Source organism: Brachypodium distachyon, chromosome 1 (genome assembly GCF_000005505.3).
Source record: "Brachypodium distachyon strain Bd21 chromosome 1, Brachypodium_distachyon_v3.0, whole genome shotgun sequence".
Lineage (NCBI taxonomy): Eukaryota > Viridiplantae > Streptophyta > Magnoliopsida > Poales > Poaceae > Brachypodium > Brachypodium distachyon.
The window spans coordinates 32756936-32776857 of NC_016131.3; the positions used below are offsets into that span (position 1 = coordinate 32756936).

The following is a 19922-nucleotide window of genomic DNA, read 5'->3' on the forward strand; positions in this document are numbered from 1 at the left end:
GCTGGACCGCGCGCGCCTCCACGCGTCCCGCGTCGCCGCCACACGCCCAGGATGGCGACGGCGTGCCACCACGGCATGCCGCTGCGCGACTGCAACCTGTTGATCAGGACCCTGGCGAGGCGCGGCAGCTTCGCCCGTGTCATGGCGGTGTACTACGACCTCCGCGGGCGCGGCCTCGTGGCCGATAGCTTCACCTACCCGTTCGTGCTCAGGGCCATCGGGGTGCTCAAGCTATCGGTGGAAGGACGGAAGGCGCATGCAGCGGCCATGAAGACCGGTTTCTGGTGGGACGCCTACACCGCGAGCTCGCTGATGGACATGTACACGTTGCTGGGCCGCGCGGATGTCGCGCGGAAGTTGTTCGACGAAATGCCGCACAGAGCACTGGTTGTGTGGAATATGATGATCAGGTGCTATGTTAGGTGCGGCCGATACACTGCAGCAATTGCTTTGGCTGAGGAGATGGAGAGAAGCGGTCTCACACCCGATAAGGTGACGTTGGTGACCTCAGTGACCGTATGCTCCAGAGCTGGTGACCTGAGCTTAGGAAGGAGGATTCATGCCTACATGGATGGGGTCTTTGGGTTTAGTCTCCCAGTTGCAAATGCACTGCTGGATATGTACATGAAGAATGGTTGCTTGGAAGAAGCGGTGAAATTGTTCGAACAAATGCCGTCGAGGAACATCATTTCTTGGACAATACTTGTGTCAGGATATGCCTTTGCCGGGCAGCTGGACAAGGCGAGAGTACTCTTCTACCAGTGCTCAGAGAAGGATCTTATTATGTGGACTGCAATGATCAATGCATGTGTGCAGCATGGATGCTTCGAGGAGGCATTGTCGTTGTTCCGGGAGATGCAGATGCAACGAGTTGAGCCAGACAGGTTCACCATTGTCACTCTCCTGACATGCTGTGCCAATCTTGGTGCTCTTGATCAAGGTGAATGGATCCACCAGTTTGCTGTAGATAGGAAGATGAAGGTTGATGCAGTTCTTGGCACGGCACTGATTGACATGTATGCCAAGTGTGGGCATGTCAAAAAGTCAATGGAGGTCTTTGAACAGATGCAAGGCAGAGACACCACGGCCTGGACTTCCATTATCTGCGGTCTGGCCACAAATGGTCAGGCAGGTAGAGCTCTCGAATTGTTTGAGGATATGGAGAGAAGTAAAGTTAAGCCTGACAGCATTACCTTCATTGGGGTGCTGAGTGCATGTTGCCATGGTGGCTTGGTTGATGAAGGGCGGAAACAGTTTCATGCAATGAAGGACGTTTATCGGATACCACCAAGAATTGAACATTATAGCTGTCTTGTGAATCTTCTTGGTCGTGCTGGTCTACTAGATGAAGCCGAGAAGTTGATCAGGGACATACAAATTAACAAGGACGCTATGCCACTGTTTGGTGCACTCCTCACTGCTTGCAAGGCTCAAGGCAATGTAGAGATGAGCGAACGGCTGACCAAACGAATAGGTGAGCAAGGTTACCAAATTCCTGATGTGAATTTGCTCATGTCTAATGTGTATGCAACAGCCAGTCGATGGGAGGATGCAATAAGAGTAAGAAGCAAGATGGCACACCCCACTATCAAGAAAACTGCAGGGTGCAGCTTGATCGAGGTGAAGGGACACTGAAGATGGCAGTTTAGCACTGTTCAAAAATATCCATTGACCACACTGATTTAACGAAAAACCATGATCGATTTTCTTACGGGAACCCAGTTCACTAGCAACTAAAAAGGGTGTTCGAAATCCCACCTGGTTTTAACCTTGCAGAATCCTTAACCAAAATCTTCAGAACATACAGACATTCAGGTGCACAATATTCTGCAGTTAGTTAATTTGATCCTTAAATAAGGATCACTTAGTTTCAGGTAGTCCATTGCAGGTAGGGGTGCAACTTGGTGACCCTTAGGGTACCCTTTGACCCTCCTTAGTTCAAACAAATGAACTAGTTTTTCAAAAAGTTGTGTTATTTTAAAATTTTAGTTCATTTGGTTAAACTAAGGAGGGTCAATGGGTACCCTGAAGGTCAGAAACTTGCAGCTCTAATTGCAGGAACTGATCACAGGTATGGTTCATGTCTTCTATTTTATTCTTCTCTGAAAACTTGGTCGCTAGTTTGATGGTTCATCATCCTATTTGTTTTGTTTGTTGAGCAACTGAATCCTCATTTACCCAAGTATCCATCAGATATGGCAATGGATAGAAATTATTGCACGAAACTCAATCAAACATTAGCAAATTAGTGAAAAAGTGCATCACATGTTCTCCACATGAACTAATACACCATAGTTTTTATATTTCACTGCAACAAACAAAACACTCGCACATCGCAATGTTTAATTGTCCATGAAAATTATAGCAGCAAATAAGAATTATATAGGTTTGAAGATTTATGTACATACTAACACTAAAACGATGTAGTATATCATATTTTTATTTAGTTATTTGGGTATCCATGGATCTATGGAGTAGGAGTGATACCCATGCCTGCCTCTTGAGTTCGCAGGTACCCATCCGCGAGTATCCACGGAGCAAGATTGCACTCCATGGACGAATTATCCATGGGTACTCAGCTTCATAGATAACAGAGTTAAAGGACCAAAAATCTGACACTTTCTGTTCTACAAATGTAGGTTAGTCACCAAGCCAGTCGTATATAGTACTTCTCACATATTTCTGTTTCTGAGTGCATATACGCCTTGATCCTAATTGTACTACCCAATATACACCTTGGCAACTCTTACGACGACCATGTATAGATGTTGGTCGTTTTATCAGCCTGTTAAGCTAGCAGTATTTGACTTGCACCTGTTGAATTCAGCACTTCAGCTCGAACTCATCAACACTCGTCGGAACTTCTCTTTGACTGCAAGTGACAAGATGTCTCAAGGCATTATTTGGATTCGTTGAATTTAGTTTAACCAGAGTTCAGTTTGCCAGCACAGCAGCCTTCTCATAGAGGTTGACAGCGAGAAGATAGGTTAGTTTCACCGTTCTCAGTTTTGCATCTTTTTTCCCTTCACATTTTGTTTTTTCGCACTCTTCTCTGTATGTTTAATACCGAGGACCCGCATGTGGTGAATATAAATATTACTGCTCAGGAAATCATGGAAAACCAGACTTCGACACCTTAGTGCCATCGGACCCAAGCAAGAACTATTATACATGCTTTTTTGAGTACTTTACAGAGATAGTCAAGAGATTGTTCAGGATTCAAATGCTCTTCTCTTCCTTTTTCCGGGAGAAAGCTAACCTAACCCCTACTACTAAATTCTACATTGTTAGGCACAGAACTATGAGTGGTTAAAACTAGTTCCCTTGTCAACAGTAGAACATCACCCTCTTCACCTTCTCTTTCACAGCAGGCAAAGGCTTCACCGAGGTTCCGTTCGTTCCGCTAGAGCTCTTCGATGTGTGGTTCTCTGAGAGCTCCGGCTCCATGTAGAACCGTGCCCGGAATGCAGCCAAATGCGCATAGTATGCAGGAGGGACTGTTGGAGCAGAAAAGATCAAAGAGAGGCTCAGACTTGCAAACAATTTATGAAAAATAAGAAGCCGGATAATGTTTCAGTCAGTGAAGAAATAACATACCGACAGAAACAGAGCGTGTGCACCGTGCGTACCTGCAAAATCAGCATAGACACCAGCTCAGAATATATTCTGAAAAGATGAAGTGCGAAGAGAAAAGACAAGCATAACACAAAGCAGTCATGACGTACGTGTAGCAAAGGTTGTTTGTCAACGTCTGCATCTCGTCTGCTGAGAAATTGTTCTCATCCCAGAGGACATGGTAGTGAGCTGGCCTACTTGTTCCCTGCCCAAGTCACACATCAGTCATTTCAGGAATCACAAGTCCACAACAAGGTAGAGAATCTAGGATTATATTCCCATGCTTCTAGTACAACACTTTACAGATACAGTGACATCTTGTTGAAAAGTTGTAAGAGATTTTTATGTGTTTGTACAATCACATGATTTAAAACTTAGCAAAGCATCAGTTAGTTTATTCTTTTAGAGCGTTAAGATCTTTCTTGAAAAGAGAATTAAAGTCTCCTCAAACACTTGATCACAAGACAAGGGACCAGAGTAACGACAAATTCAGTGTATGTCAGCCTTCAACAAGGACCAGTACTATATTATTACCTGGATTCCAGCATGACTACAGAGGTAGAAATCAAACTCCGTTGGATGGCATATCTTCGAATCAACAACAGTTCCTGCGTTTTAGACTAACTAGTGAGTTATGGAGAGACAAGGGAATAGCAAAGTAAATACAGTATCCTATGATGAGCAATTAATTCTCCCAAATTGTGTTTCAGTAGTTTAAGAAAACATTGTTACGATTGTATATGATTGAAAATATGCAATCATAGTATGAAAAACAGTTAAAATACTAAAATGTTCACAATTTGTTAGTTAAAATATAATGTGCAGTACATCCGAAACTAACATGTAGAGGTCATGAGTAGATTACCAGGCAAAATATTTCCACTCTTGTCCATGCTACTTCTGTCCTTGTGATTGTTTGCAAACAGCCTTGTATGGTGACGCTTTTGAACGACCACGAATGTTACAGGAGGTTGGTAATTTGGTTCCAGGGATGCACATGCCTAGAAGAAAGCATTTGTTAGGAACCTCTGAAGTGGTTACAAGATCTACATAAGAAAATACAATGGTATCCTACCTTACGGATAGCATCTAACTCATACAGGAGAACTTGGTAGAATTGGCCTTCGCTAACACCATCACTGGAAGAAAGATATAGTATTAGTTAATATAATTAACAGATAAGGGAGTTCACTTGCAACACTCACAAGAAAGCCTTAACAACAGGTTTTTTGGGGGTATTCTACAATACATACGTAACCTAAACATTATCGTATTTGTTGGATCACGTGGCATAAAATTGGTTGTCATTGTTTAACTACTATCCTCTTAAGTTTTGCACTGGCGTACCGGTAGAAAATTATTCTTAATGGCTTCTGCCCAGTGGCCTTCCTGAAGGATATTAAGAGTTCCCTGCATAGCAAAAGCAGCGCTGGAAATGAGTTCAAGTAGCTCGTTAAGAAAGAAAAAACCATTTAATTAATCATCAGTTAGATGAGCACTTGCTACTAGATAACTACCTGACCATGCCTCCTGTGACCGTGCCTCTCTGAGGGTCATGCCATGTCTTATAAAGGTCCTGAATGAGCTCTTGCCGATGCGCCTGCGCGCACACCAATCCAGCATACTTCGTAACTTCTGGCCAGTCTTGAGAAGCCACAACCTGCGAGCAGCTAATTAGAAAAGGGGCAAAGAACATATTGATGGATGTACTATGCTTAATAATAATATTGATGTGGAAGAAGCAGAGTAATGCTCCAAGACTTACTGCAGCGATGGATGGACTAGAGTCCTCCCCGGTTTCAGGATGTGTTACATCCGCACCAAATATAATAGTTGGTATGTCACTGACCAATGGAATCCTCCAACTTAGCGCATCCACAAGCACAGTGTTTCTTCCTCCCATCTGAAATTTAATCATATCATTAAGTCTAAGAAGTAATAAATTAGCATGGTTGCAAGTGCGATTACAGCTTTAAGCTACGTTAGACATGCCAATAATGTGATAAAGTTAATAAGTACCTTAACATTGATTTTAAGCGAAACATTTGCCAAGTACTGCTTGCTAATCTTAAAAACATGCTTAGTTAAGCAACATTGTGATATCAATCCCAAATCAGTTTCACAGATACGTTTGATATCACCTGCAAAATAGTGTTATTCAACACAATGTAAGAGGATTCAGAAGAAGAAATACACAGGGTAATTAGCATGATAGACACTTACCATATAAAGCACCATTGTTGTCAGGGAGAATGGCCAAAAGAAGCTCAAGTTCTTTACCCTTGAGTTTGTGTAGTGCCACATTATACACATGCTTAAGTGCCTTAGCTACTTGATCTGGTCTAGCTGAATATATTGGTAGCACAGGTTCACTGTTGAATTCCTGCAGCAGTAGCAAAGATCAGACTAAAAAATATTCTTACATGCGAAAAGTTTGTGAAAATGCCTCTCTGATGTGCAGAAATAGTTATAAGAAATGAGAGGTATATTACCATGCCCGAAATCTGACACATTTGTGCCAACTCCTGGCAGAATCCCCGAGCAGTGGTTTCTTGAACATTTCTTGAGAAGTTTATGCAGGCCCAGTGACTCACCTTGCCCCCATTTATCACTTTCTGCAGAAATGAGTTTATATTAGCGATAAATAAGTGGGGTCAACGCCATGATAGCTGCAAGGACCATTGGACAACTAGGGGCCATGTAAGAATCTAACCTTGTTGACCATGTTCCATTGACCAACCTGTGGCAAGCACTCCTTTTCTTTTCCAGCGTCATGATATTTCAGCTGAAATCCACAAGATATCATGTCCACATTGTTAGCAAAGAGCAACAAGTTAACTAGAGATAAGAAGAACACTACATAACTAATCTTACCCAAGGTGCAGGAAGGACACGAGCTTCAACAGACGTTAACTTCTCACTTATGTTGATCCCAAATTCCTTCGCGTAAGGATCTTGGTCATATCCGTTTTGATGAACTGTCTGAAAACAAATTCATTTAGTCGCCTGAGCCAGTTTAAGAACAGTGTTGATCAACAGGAAAAAAAACTTCCATGAAACAAAACCCTAGTAGCAAGTAATAGTGGTTATCTATTGAAGGTGTATTGCATGCATGGAATGGTTGGACCACATGCAAATAAAAACAAAAGCTTGACGATAGGACAATTAATGAGCATGTTGCATGCATGACTTGCAAATTCACAGGTTTGTTCAACAACAACATCAATTTCATTGGAACGAAAACATAGCACATCCAGCCCTACTGAACATGTAAATTTATTTTTTATTGAAATGATTTGGAGAAAAGTCTCGACCTGTAGAATATCCATTTCCTTCTCTCTAGGCCTTTGGCATGTAACCTTTAGCAGCGAGGTGATCTGCTTTTCATTCAACCTCTTTGTGTATCTCTGGCCCTCAACAATCTTGCAAGCCTGGCAAGAAATGTCTCGACATCACAATATGTTTAACACCGGTTTTAACATTACATGTTTTTACAAAGAAATAACACGGCAATATACAAAAATGACCAACGAACAGAAACTTCTGACTCGCTGAGCGTACCTCCATTGGTAGATAGTTTGCCTTCTTTTGGTTTCCCACCATAAGGCAAGGAAGATGGGCATGCTGAATTGTGAACCCATACATTTCCTTGAAATACTCTACAACTGATTTCATATTCATTTGATCGTCAATTGGGAAACTGCAAAACAAGCAAAATCAACCCCCATTCCGCACCGTTTAGCATGTCTGGTGAGTGGTAACTCAAAGTCTCAGTTCCCTTTATAATTGGATCGATCTACTTACTGATTGGATCAATCGATATATCAAAGTAAACAGATTAAACTCAAAGGCCTATCATGCTTAGATTTTGAATGAAGATTGTGTATTATGCTTTGCATGTTTCCTGAGTAGCTTAGTGGAGAAAATTGCCAACTAATACTTGATAGCACTGGAGCAAGGAAAATGAATCACTACTAAACTTACATCAGTTCGTGTGTTGGTTGTGCTGTCACCCCTGAAATACGGTACTTCCGCCTTACATTTTCCCGGTGAGTAACTTCAACTTTCACACCCCGCAGTGCTTTCTTGATCTGCTTGACATGAGCAAATTACATGCGAAATAACTTTGTTAGGTAAAAACACCACTCTCAAAAGACATGAACCAGGTAATGGTCCATAACTAATAGCGTCCAAATAGCAGCTACTACATGCCAGAGTAGTACTATGCCAGATTCCTTGTTCCCCACAGCACAATTTACCTTAATTCTGTTTGCATCAGACAATGGCCTTGACATGACATCCTTCCCTAAAATCTGGGCCACGAACTCGATCACCGGCAGCGGCTCGATGAATGCAGTGGACGACATATCTGGCATCAACATCACCATGTAAGCAACAAGCACAGGACAAGGGTCAGGAAATCACATGCATGAGGGCACCAAATATTCGCCAGACAGGGAGGGGCGCATCTCATTCTCACCGATGTTAAGCGACAAGCCCATCTGAGTTGGCCGAATGCTCTGGTAGAACCCACACCAGGACTGCAGACCGTCGCCGAGACGCTGTGGCTTCCGTATGTCTGGCGAGTAGAACGAGCGCCCTATCGGCACGTACCTAGCAATGGAGGAGGCACATCAGTTCAGTCCCCTTGAAGAACGCAAATAGCGAAATTGCAAAGTTGCAACTGAAGATTCGAGCGCCGATGAAATACCTTTGGTTGGCGAGCTCCCGGAGGACGATGTCGAGGACCTGGACGGCCTCCTGCGGCGCGTCTGCCTGCCGCCCGGCGATGAACTGGCGGAGGTGGTGGAGGTCGGCGCGCGCGGCAAACTTGATGACGACCCTGTATTCCCTCTCGCTGCAGGAAGCGCAAGCAGTAATAAAGACATAGCCATGAAGAAGATGGGCGTAAAAAGGAGATGACTCCAATATCGCAGGCGCAGCGACGAATGGCAAATGTGGGTGGCGCGTACCGTGGGGGGACGCCGGTGCCGCCGTCGTCGTCGGTTAGGCGCACGACGAACTCGCGCGCGTCGAACGGAAGCGTCCCGGCGGTGTAGAGGCTCTTGCGGCCGTCGTAAGCCGGGAGGCGCATTCCGAGATCGGATGCGCGGTAGAGGCGGACCAGCTCCGCGATGATGGCCCGGTTCACGCATCGGGAGCTCACCTCCGGCGTGATCTTGACCTGCGAAAGACGACGACAACAACAACAACAACAACAAAAGCTCAAGCTCGATTGTGCTATTCTATTCCTCGAGCTAGCACTTGGATGGAACGGAACGGGCGAGAGGGACTTACGTCGTACTGGGTAAGGTCCTTGTCGGGAATCTCGGCGAGGAAGTGGTTGGCCTTGACGACGCAGCGCGCGCCCACCGTCCCGAACCCCGGCCGCCGGCAGAACGCCAGCCCCTTGCTCGGCACCGGCGGCCCAATGACGGCGCGCGTCGGCGGCGCCGCCGCCGCCGCCGTCTGCGCCATCGCCGGCCGCGGCTCCGCCACGGGCCTGGCACGCCCGCGGCCGCCGCGCCGCCTCCCGCCGCACTTCTTGGCTCCCTCCGGCGGCGTCGCCTCCGCCTTGGGCTGCGCCACGCTGCTCTGCAGCGGCTGCTTCCTCGCCTGCCCCGCGCGCCCGCCGCCCCCCTTGGCCGGCTGGTGCCGCGGCGGCGGCGGCGTCATCTCCAGGACCTCCAGCATGTGAGCGGCCGGCGCGAGTTCGTTACCCGACAACGCGGTCGCTAGCAGCAGCAGCAGGACCGGCCCCGACCCCTCCTGCGCGAGTGTGCCTTATAATTTCACTACAGCCTCTCTGCGTGATCAGCAGCAGCGGCAAGGTGGCGAACAAAGCGAAGAAGCCAAGAACTCAACCCACTGTAAAAAGAACTCAACCAAGACACCTCCCAAGTCCCAAGCATTAAAACAAAGGGGGGGCCAGGCCTCCGCTCGCACAAGGTAAAACGGCCGGAATCAATGCGACGCGGGACAGAAAGGCATTAGAACCGGCACGGCCCTGATGGAGCAACTGCAGCAGGTTTGACCTCTTCGGGAGCGGACGCCGGCCGCAGGGCGGGGCGATAAATACATCCGCCCACGGGTCAGGTCAGGCAAGAGGGCGCCGGCGCACGGCGGTGGCTGGAATTTAATCGCCCGGGATCTCTTTTACCAAAGGTGGCAGTCGTCGTAGAAGAGAAACGGGGGGAAAGAAAGAAACGGTATGTGCCGTGCCCGTGGTAGATGGAGATGGATTAATTGGGGCGCGAGATGGATGGTGTGTGACGCCGCGTTTCCGATGGTGCTGTTTTATCCGAGGCGTGGGGAAGGATGGGGATTTTTATTGAAAAGTGTATCGCATGTTCGTGCGGCTGGCCGTTAGTGCGTGGCAGTACTGGCGGTATTATTGTTTTGAGAGGAGGTAGGAGCAGTCGTAGTATGTCTAGAGTCTGGCCATGTGTGTGATTAATCAATGATAAAGAATGGGTGTGCCCAAAACTGCAGTAGTACTGTACTCACCGATGTGTTTTTCTTTAAAAAAAAACTTTTTTCCGACGGTGTTGGGAACCACCAACTTAACAAAGAAACAACCACGAGTTGACCGCCAGTCGACAAACGGCTTACTAACACGTTACAAGTGTGGTAAATTCTGGTGAAATGTACTACAGCCTGCAGTCTATGACATGTGATCCACATGGAACATTGTCACTTACGGCGTTTCCCTATTCATCTTTAAAAAAAAATACAATCGTTCTATAGTATAAAAATTCCAGTATCCAGAACACAACAGTTCACAAAAAAATTCAAGTATTTGCCAGCGTGGTCCCATGTCTAGCGAAAACCAGACGCATAGGCAAAATGGTCGGCGAAAACAAAAACGAGCGCTCCCTACACAAGCACCAGCTTTGCTGCAGCAAGCAATGTCCTAGCACGGGCCTCGGCGGCCGTGCGTACGCTTTGGCAGCGTGCCGCCCCCGACAGGAAGGAAGGGCACTCCACTATTCCAGAATAGAACCCCCTTCCTGCCTCAATCCCTCATGGCCCAAACGCATTCTATAATCAACCCCCTAGCCGCAGCACACACAACACACAGAGCCCCAAAAACACTGGCCCCGCCCCGCGCCCGTATCCCGTGGCACGGCGGCAGCAGACGGGGGCAGAGAGAAAGCCAGGGAATAAGCGCAAGCTTCCAGTCATCCCCTACCACGAAACTGAACAGTACACTGCACGTAGAAATACGAGAGAGCAAGAGCGATCGGCGTCGCGACGCGCGGGGCGAGGCGGGGTTTTCGGGCCGAGGAGATAAAGAGGGGAGACAAAGCGGAGCGTCGGCACAGCGCCTTGGTTCAGAGGCCCGCCGCGCCGCAGCTTTGCTGTTGTTGCTAGCTTACAGGCACCGGGCATAGCAAATCCAGCAATCCAGCGTATGCCACAGTCCGCCTGCGCACGGCACGCCAACTAGCCCAGCCAGGCTAATTGGCCGTGTGGGGTTAAATGCTCTGTGCTCGCTGTGCGCGCATGGCATGGCCACCAGCAGCGGATGCGTGCAGGGCCGAGCACTCACCGTCTGCCCCGGCTGCTTGCTGCTGGTGCATGGTGTTGGGGGTCTCCTCCTTTACGTTGGAGTAAAAAGGAGCCATCATGGCGTTACGGCGGGCAGACGACGACGCTGTGGGGGCGGCTCCTGGATCATATCCGATGTTCAGATCGCCTTCGGCCACCAGCGATTTATTAGGCAACTTCTCATGAACGTCCCTATGCCCCGTCTCCTAATCGCCGTTCACCTTAGCATCGACGCTATGACGCACCTCTTTGCGGCGGCACGGCGTGCGTTCCTTCCCCCTCCCCTGGTCTGTCGTACTGGTACTACCAGCACGCAGCCGCTGTCTGCTCCGGTCAATAAAGCTGCGTCAAACGGAGAGATGGCGCGCAAAGGCTGAAAGAAAACACAGGTGGTGGTGCGAAGCAAAGCAAAGTGCATCGCAGGCGCCCATGATCTGCGTGCATGGCGCGGCGCCGATTGTGCGGCGTGGGGACGCGATACGCGCCCGCAGGACCACGCCGCGGCAGTCAACTGTACGTACGTGATCAAGCTCAGCAGCTATCTGATTCTAAATTCTTGATTCGAATTTGACAATGCGTCTAGATACATATAATATTTCGACAACAGTTTAGTATCGGAGTAGTTATCATGGACTTTGCGCTTACACGCATTACTTCCTCCGTCCTTAAGTGACTTTATGCAAAATAAAAATTTACGTCACTTATTTTCGGACGGAAAAAATACCTTATTTTAAGACGGAAGCACTGTATAAAATCATTGGAGGCTAATCTGCCCTGACAAAAATGAGGTGTGTCCGTGCGAGAGGACGACGCACTCACTCGATCGATCGATCTCAGACTCGAACGAGGAGTTGACAAACGGGCGAGAGGGCAAGGCAAGGCATCATTGACGGTGCTGGTGCAGGCAGCAAACCAGATATGCAAACCTGCTGCGGCTGATGCAGGGCAATCATGGCAGCGTTGAAGCTGGAAAAAGGATCATGATGGCGAGCCGTGCATGCATATATGCTTTTGCAATCCGGGCAGCCAGACCAGAGAAAGATCTTTTGGGGGAAGAAAGCGCACGTGAATGGCAGGGGTGTGTGGATCGGGTCGGAGATCACTGTATACGGGGAGCACGACCGGGCTGTATCACGAAAATAGACGTGAACCGTGTCGAGAAAATTAGATAGCATTAGTTTCACTGTAAAACAAGCAAAGGGGGCTCGTGTCCGGTGCCAACAACGCACGACCGACACGGTCCCGTGTACGTCCACAATCTCCGCGTCTTTTAGCCCAAGTGGATAGCGACGCAACGTGTGCGGTGCAAGCAGCTAGCACCAAAAAAGAGTGAAGAATGCCAAGGCCAAACGTCGAGGGGTCGATCGAGAGGGGCCGAAGCACGGGAAAAAGGGGCAACAATTCAAGCTATGGACAGCCCATGCGTTCCCCCGGAACTGATTGCCGGCCGGGGGCACGCGCGCGCACCCACCGCGCTGGTTGGCCGGGGCCCTTTCATGCATGCGCGCACGCGGGGCACGTACACGCCAATGGCACGCGGGCTTTGGCGTGGCATCGCCGGGTCAGCTAGCCACGCGCGCGAGCTACCATACCCAGTTGGTCCCGAGCCGGAGAAGGAACCACGCGCGGCCGGACGGTGGATCTTTTTGTCTCTGATTTTGGGAGCAATGGTTTCTTTCTTCCTTTCATCGGTGAGCCTACTTTTGGCCATTTACCGATGTGTAATTCTTACGAACATGGCTAGCTAGTTCATTTGTCAATTGGGAACATATATAGTTCAGGTATGGATCTGCATGCCTTGTTTGCGCAACATTTCGTACAAAATCTGCGTGTAGCATGCCTCCCCTTGTAGTTCAAAAAAAAGCGGAGGACACCGCAGGTATATATAGGTTCCAGCAAAGCAAAAGGCGCCTCCCGCCCAGAGGCCAAAGCTTATATTTATTTATTTACGGCGAAACGATGAAGTAAAAACACCGTACGTGCAACGCACCCGTTTTTGGGGCAAAAGGTACGCCAAAAATTAACTGGCACGCACGACATCAAGGGGGGCTGGCTAGCGTGTAGCGGCAGCGCACGCGAGCCCCCACACACCAATTTTCAAATCAAATCAACTATACTAGCGTCGGACGCTGACGCACGCAGTGGGGCCGGGGGCGGGGCCAGTGCTGCTGCCGCCGCCGTACGGGCACGTCGTGGCCGGGGCAAGGCAAGGGTAACGGCCGCCGGGCGCGCGCGCGTGCACGTAAAATCCACCGGTCACGTCGGTCGGCCGGCGGGGCGCGCTGTGACTGTGCACCCCGACCGGCCGGAGCACGGCTCGAGGCAGAGGCAGGCCCGTCACGTACCGGGCGATCGGGATCGACACAATATATTTATAGGTAGTGACACGGCCCGATAGACGGACGGATGGGGGCGATGGGTGACCTGTGGTAGGATAGGGGTCACTCAGCTGAGTCACTCTACCTACAGCTGCAGTACTCCCTCAGCTAGCTAGCTGGCTGCCTAGCTTTTACCCTCGTCGATGGGGGTGAAAGGAGAGGAAAAAGAAACGGAGGGAGGAAATGCTCTGCAGAAAGAGGCTTTTGGCGCGGACCCATGAAAGCGCTGGCAGTAGTTTTTTCTTCTTTTTTCAACCGTTGTGAGATGAACTAAAGTGAAATAAAAGAAGCTTGCTTGCTTTTGAACTCTTTTTCTTTTCTCAGTTGGTTTTCCTTTTCCATTAGTAGAGATGCCGGGATCTTTGCATGATCTATGTTGTCGTCCACTCGTCCTTGCCTATGTGCCTACTTTGAGCAGCAAAATGTCATGTGGGTTTGAGTTTACTGCTCCTAAGAATAGATCTAGTTTACTCTGAAACAAAAAACAGAGGATGGTATCCGGAAAAAAAAACAGAGGGTGGTATCTAAAAAAAAAGATAACAGAGGATGTTACAAATTATCATATGTGCTGTCCAAGCGTTAGCGTTATGTAATAACTTGCCATGTTCAAAATTGTTATTTTTTTATGACGTTCCAATGTTCCATGGCATGACAAATGTATGAGCGATACTACTGTACTGCTTCCGGTGGAAGGGAAAGAGGACTAGGGATCAGTTTAGGGTACCCTATGGCGCAGGCAAGAAAGCAAGTCCAGAGCCTCGGCAGGAGAAGACGACGAGGAGGAAGGCAGCAAGCGAGGCAATCATGACTTCTACCGAAGTTTGAAGAAGAGGTTCGCCTGCATGCATTTAATGGGCGGCAGAGAACAAGCAGAAGAGACGTGCGCGCGTACAAGGCCGTGATGTGTGACTGGGATCTCGACAGAGGGGGCCTTTGGGGCGGGCAACCAAAAAAGCCGGCTTCCCCTCTCTTGGTGTTGCAGGTTGCATCTATCCAGCGGCATTGGCTCTCCTCAAAAGCGCCGACCCAACACCCCGCAACGCATCAAAAGGAAAGAAAGATAAGGAAACCAACGAGCAAGCGAATCCACAGCAAAATGTGCGAAATGTGCAGCAGCAGAGCATGTACAGTAGAGTAGTTGTACTAGCTATCTTAGCTGGGGCTACGGCGCTACGGGCTAGTCAATCGCTCATCACCAACGCCAAGTCCCATGAATCTTTCGAAGAAACAACGATGAACTTATAGTAAACTTGGGCAAACTTACGGTACGCACATAGAAAAAGATAAAAGATAATTTAAAGCCACCAGCTGTACAACGACAAGAAGCGTACCTGATGCCTGATGAGAGAAGAGGGAAGGTGTGTCCGAAATCCAAACAGCTCTTCCAAGTAGCTCACTTAGCTATGGAAGCCTTCCTCGGCGACTACTCCCCTTCACTGGTGGCAAGCGGCAATGGCTAAGCTAAAGATCCCATCCGAATTGCCGTGGAGCCGGAGGGGGTGCTAAGCTTATATAATAAAGCCGTGGAAAAGTCGAAAGCAAAGCTAGCTAGCAATAGCTAGGCCGGGGCCATGCATGCATGCAGCCTAGCTAAAGCTCCGTCGCCATGCACGCCAGTGCTCGCGCACGCACAAAGCGGCGGCTGTCTTTTTACTCCTCCCCCGCTTCTACAATTCTTTTTCCCTTGACAATGTAGGGTTAATTTACCGCGTGGCTTTAACGTACACACGGTGAAAACTCGGGAAAGACGCCGTATGTGACGACCGAAGTTACTTGGGAATGTTTTTCTTTTTACGCCCGAAACAAAGCGCGCGGCGGCGAAGGAGAAGCTTACGTCGTCGTCGTTGGTCCGAGGTCCCGAGCAAAAGCGGCGGAGGGAAAGCAATATTACATGCATGCACGCGAGCGAGGGAGGGAGAGAAAGCGACTAGCCGCTGCCCGAAAAGAGAGAAAAGGAGTTTCGGAAAATCGATAGTAGCTTTGTGTACCCAGACCGGGCACGGTCACCGAGCTTTGTGCTTTTCTTTTGTTCCGGTGGACCGAGCGGCCGGCTGACCATCAATACAGTCCCAGGGAACTGTTTGTGGCCTTGTGGGTAGGGTTGTAGTGAGAACCGGGCTCGAGGAACGGAAGTACACTGCCGTTTCATGGCCACACGTCAATTTTAGAGCCTCTTGGATTTAGAGATTCAAAATGCAGACGCAATATCATGTCTTCTAGTTGATTGAATTTGCTCCAAAGTTTTGAGTGCAAACATCATGTGCTCCTGCAAATTTCTCTATGAGCCAAGAAATGCTTAGAAAAAATACCGTCAGATTCAACCAAATAAATAAATAAAACTCACATAGAAAAGTATAAAGAATTTAAAATTTTTATGGAAACCTTTTGAATGAAGGAGACTAGTATCTTTTCTTTTTGCACACAGATTTTATGAAGTTTGTAGTCCACTGTCCGGTCCTTTGCTGAGTTTTTCCCTCTGATTAAAGGTTCCACAGGGATCTTGCCGGATCCTTTGGATCTCATAGCGAAAATATTTGGTTTGGCGTGGGGAACATCTCTGCCGGTGCTTTGTATTTATACAACAAGAGTTAGGGTTTACAAAGAGATTACAAAGGGGTTAGGATCTCAACAGCACAGGCTAACAAAGAGATTACAAAGGGGTTAGGATCTCAACAGAACAGGCTAACAACCCTGTTGCCGGATAAGCTATAGTAACAATCTATTGCCAGATAAACACTAGTACTTAGTATCTACGGTATTTTACATTCCCCCTCAATCTCGACCAGAGGTTCCGAGGTTGAGATTGTACTTCATCTTGTCAAGCATAAGCTTGGTCGCCGGTTTAGTGGATGCATCTGCAAGTTGATCGCCGGAGGAGACAAACCGGACCTCCAGAGCACCAAGCGCTACCTTCTCACGAACAAAATGGAAATCCACTTCAATGTGCTTGGTGCGGGCATGAAAAAATGGATTAGCAGTCAAGTATGTTGCACCGAGATTATCACACCAAATGACAGGGGGTCGAGGCTGAGGAATCTGCAGTTCCTTTAGCAAAGCTTGCACCTAGGTTACTTCGGCAGCACCATTAGCAAGTGCCTTGTACTCCGCCTCTGTGCTGGAACATGAGACAGTGGGTTGTTTGCGAGCACTCCACGATATTAAGTTCGGGCCGAAGAACACGGCGTAGCCGCCAGTAGACCGGCGGTCATCGGTGCAGCCTGCCCAATCTGCGTCGGTGAACACGCTGAGAAGATTGGAGTATGAACGACGGATGTTGATGCCAATTTTGACAGTGCCTTTGACACAGCGCAAGATTCTCTTCACGGTGTCCCAATGTGAATCAGTCGGGGCAACAAGCTACTGGCACACTTTGTTCACGGCGAAGGAAATATCTGAACGTGTCATGGTGAGGTACTGAAGGCCGCCAACCATGCTTCTATAGTGGAAGAAATCGTCGCCCTGGAGAGGTGTGCCAATGTCACGAGCAAGAGGTTCCTGTACCGACATGGGAGTAGACAGCGGCCTGCAGTTCTCCATGTGAGCTCGGTGAGGCAAGTCCATGGCATATTTGTGCCGGCACAAGTGCATTCCCCCTGAAGTGGACGTAGCTTCAATCCCAAGAAAGTACCGTAGGGGACCAAGATCTTTGATTGGGAAGGAGGCTTGGAGCAGCAGAAGGCGATCCGCTGCACGGGGGCAGGAACTGGCAATAACAATGTCATCGACATAGACCAGCATATAGATCATCACCGAGCCATGAGAGAGAATGAACAACGAGGTGTCCGTGGTGGAAGGAACAAAGCCAAGCTGCTGAAGTTTGTCACTGAGCTGAGCATACCAGGCACGCGGTGATTGCTTCAGGCCGTAGAGGGACTTGTGGAGACGACAGACGTGATTCGGCGCCTGCGAGTCTTCAAAACCGGGTGGTTGCTGCATGTAGACGTCCTCGGTGAGCACGCCGTGAAGAAACGCGTTGCTGACGTCGATCTGGCGGAGATGCCACTGCTTGGAGACGGCCAGGGATAGAACAAGGCGGACGGTGGCTGGCTTGACCACCGGACTAAACGTGTCGAGGTAGTCGATGCCCGGGCGTTGGGTGAAGCCGCGAGCAACCAGGCGGGCCTTGTACTTGTCGATGGAGCCGTCAGGATTTTCCTTAACTCTAAAGATCCATTTGCAGCTCACCACGTGCCGCCCGGGAGGGCGAGGCACTAGAATCCATGTGCCATTCAATTGGAGAGCAGAGAATTCTGCCTCCATGGCAGCGCGCCACGATGGCTCAGAGAGGGCGAGGCGGTGCGACGCTGGCACCGCAAAGAACGCCCGGCGAGTCGGATCGTACCGGACGTCCCGTCCGTGGGCTTCCAGACCATGCAAATGTTGTTGCGGAGCCGCGTGACCACCGTGGAGCGCGACGGAGACGGTGGAGTCACGGCCAGTGGCGAGGGAGCCGCGGCAGGAGATGCAGTGGTAGCGTCTGCCGCGGTAGAAGTCGCGGCAGGATTCGCGGGCTGCCGCGGCAGGCGTGGCGGCAGGAGTCGTGGGAGACCGGGCTGCCGCGACAGGCGACGCGGCAGGAGTAGATGCCGCCGTTGGTGTCACAGGGGTCGAGGCATCCGACGAGCATGGAGCGTCCGAGCCAGATGCATGCATCCATGGGAGTAGCAGGTCCTGCACCATTGTTAGCATTGACAGGGTGATAAAAACGCATAGAGTCAAGGTGCACGACCGGCTCGGCGAGAGGAAAGGTGGATGGATCGGCAGAAGAAGAGCCAGGCGCGTCGGAGGCAAACGGAAAAACATTCTCATCGAACACAACATGACGAGAGATATAGATATGGCCCGTAGAGCGGTCTAGACACTCGTATCCTTTATGCATGCTACTGTAGCCCACGAAGACACACTAACGCGAGCGAAACTCTAACTTCCGGTTGTTGTATGGGCGAAGGTATGGCCAGTAAGCACATCCAAAAGTGCGCAGAAAAGAGTAATCTGGAGTGATATTAAGCAGGCGAGAGATGGGGCTGTCATTGGAAATAACTTTAGAAGGCATGCGATTAATAAGGTAACAAGTGGTGAGGAAAGCTTCATCCCAAAAACGTAAAGGGAGAGAGGCATGGGCAAGGAGGGCAAGTCCTGTCTCGACAATGTGGCGGTGCTTACGTTCTGCGATGCCATTATGAGCGGAGGTGTGTGGGCAGAAGACACGGTGGGCAATGCCGAGTGCCTCGAAGTGTTGATGAAGTCGATGATATTCGCCACCCCAATCAGATTGGAATGCCTTGATTTTGGTGTTGAGTGTGCGTTCTGCATGTGCTTGGAAGTTATGAAAAGCAGCTTCAACATCAGATTTTCGCTTAAGCAGGTAAAGCCAGGTAAAACGACTGAAATCATCAACAAAACTGACATAGTATTTGAAACCACCGACAGATGTGCGGGCAGGTCCCCAGACATCCGAGTGAACAAGCTCAAGAGGAAACTTAGACACACGACTCGAATCAGGAAAGGAAACTTATGACTCTTTGCCTGTTGACAAGCATCACAAACTGAAGAATTTGAGGAGCAGGAAATATTATTTGCCCTAAGAATGGTGTCGGCTACAGCTGGAGAGGGGTGACCAAGCCATCGATGCCATTGCTGCGACGTGATACTAGCAAAACATTGCCGACTGGATGACGAGGAGCTACGATGCAGGGGAATTGGATAGAGCCCGCCCTTGCTTCTACCGAGAAGAAGAACCCTCTTCGTTGCCTTGTCCTTAACACAAAAGAAGTATTTATGAAATTTAGCAAAGACATCATTATCGCAAACGAGATGGTAAATAGAAAGGAGATTTTTATGTATGTTAGGGACATGCAAAACATCGCGAAGTTTTAAGGAGGAAGAAGAGCCGAGCAATACACAACGACCGATATGGAAAATTTTCAAACCTGCGCCATTGGCGACCTGAACTTGATCCTTACCGGTGTAGTGCTCATGCATGGTCAGCCTGTCGAGATCACTTGTGAGGTGGTCGGTGGCGCCAGTGTCGGCATACCAGTTGGTATCAACATGGTAGCCGGTCGGTGAAGAGTTGGCGGTGCGGGAGCTTTCCACGGAGTAGGCGTGGTTGAAGCAATTGTGGCATCGCAGCGCGTCGTGCCCGTATTTGTGGCAGATTTGGCACGTGGACTTGGGACGTCCACCGCCAGCGCCACCACCGGAGTTATGCTGGCCCCGGTTCTCTGGTAGCGCGGGTTCCTGGCCGCGGTCACCGTGATCACCGCGGTCGCCGCGGTTGGAGGAGCAGGAGCGGTTGTTGTTGCAATGGCGCGTCGCGCTATTACCGGACGACTGAAACTCCATGGTCGAGCTGAGTTGCTCAATGCGAGTTTCATG

The 19922-nt window shown here is 49.2% G+C and overlaps 2 protein-coding genes across 4 annotated transcripts; one reads left to right on the top strand and one right to left on the bottom strand.

The window, feature by feature from the left end:
- The first annotated feature begins 28 nt into the window (after positions 1-28).
- LOC100846689 (pentatricopeptide repeat-containing protein At1g31430) lies at positions 29-4020 on the top strand. 3 transcript variants are annotated; one of them, XM_014896596.2, is made up of 4 exons: positions 29-2071; positions 2513-2639; positions 2828-2986; positions 3369-4020. In XM_014896596.2, the coding sequence occupies exon 1, from the start codon at positions 52-54 to the stop codon at positions 1633-1635; it is 1584 nt and encodes a 527-aa protein (XP_014752082.1). In that variant the 5' UTR covers positions 29-51; the 3' UTR covers positions 1636-2071; positions 2513-2639; positions 2828-2986; positions 3369-4020. The 3 variants fall into 3 exon arrangements, with proteins under 3 accessions (XP_014752082.1, XP_024312646.1, XP_024312645.1); XM_024456878.1 differs by having other exon boundaries at positions 29-1474; XM_024456877.1 differs by having other exon boundaries at positions 29-2639; positions 3369-4015.
- Positions 3115-15034, bottom strand: LOC100839655 (protein argonaute PNH1). Its single transcript, XM_003560568.4, has 23 exons — positions 14876-15034; positions 8914-9384; positions 8589-8800; positions 8327-8473; positions 8096-8229; positions 7875-7984; positions 7600-7706; positions 7177-7315; positions 6930-7046; positions 6490-6597; positions 6329-6400; positions 6108-6230; positions 5839-5998; positions 5635-5756; positions 5381-5518; positions 5133-5275; positions 4963-5025; positions 4691-4754; positions 4481-4616; positions 4150-4223; positions 3726-3820; positions 3598-3629; positions 3115-3497 (listed from the first exon to the last, which is right to left on the bottom strand). Exons 2-23 carry the CDS (start codon positions 9307-9309, stop codon positions 3328-3330), a joined length of 2862 nt encoding a protein of 953 aa, XP_003560616.1. The 5' UTR covers positions 9310-9384; positions 14876-15034; the 3' UTR covers positions 3115-3327.
- Positions 15035-19922: the final 4888 nt, after the last annotated feature.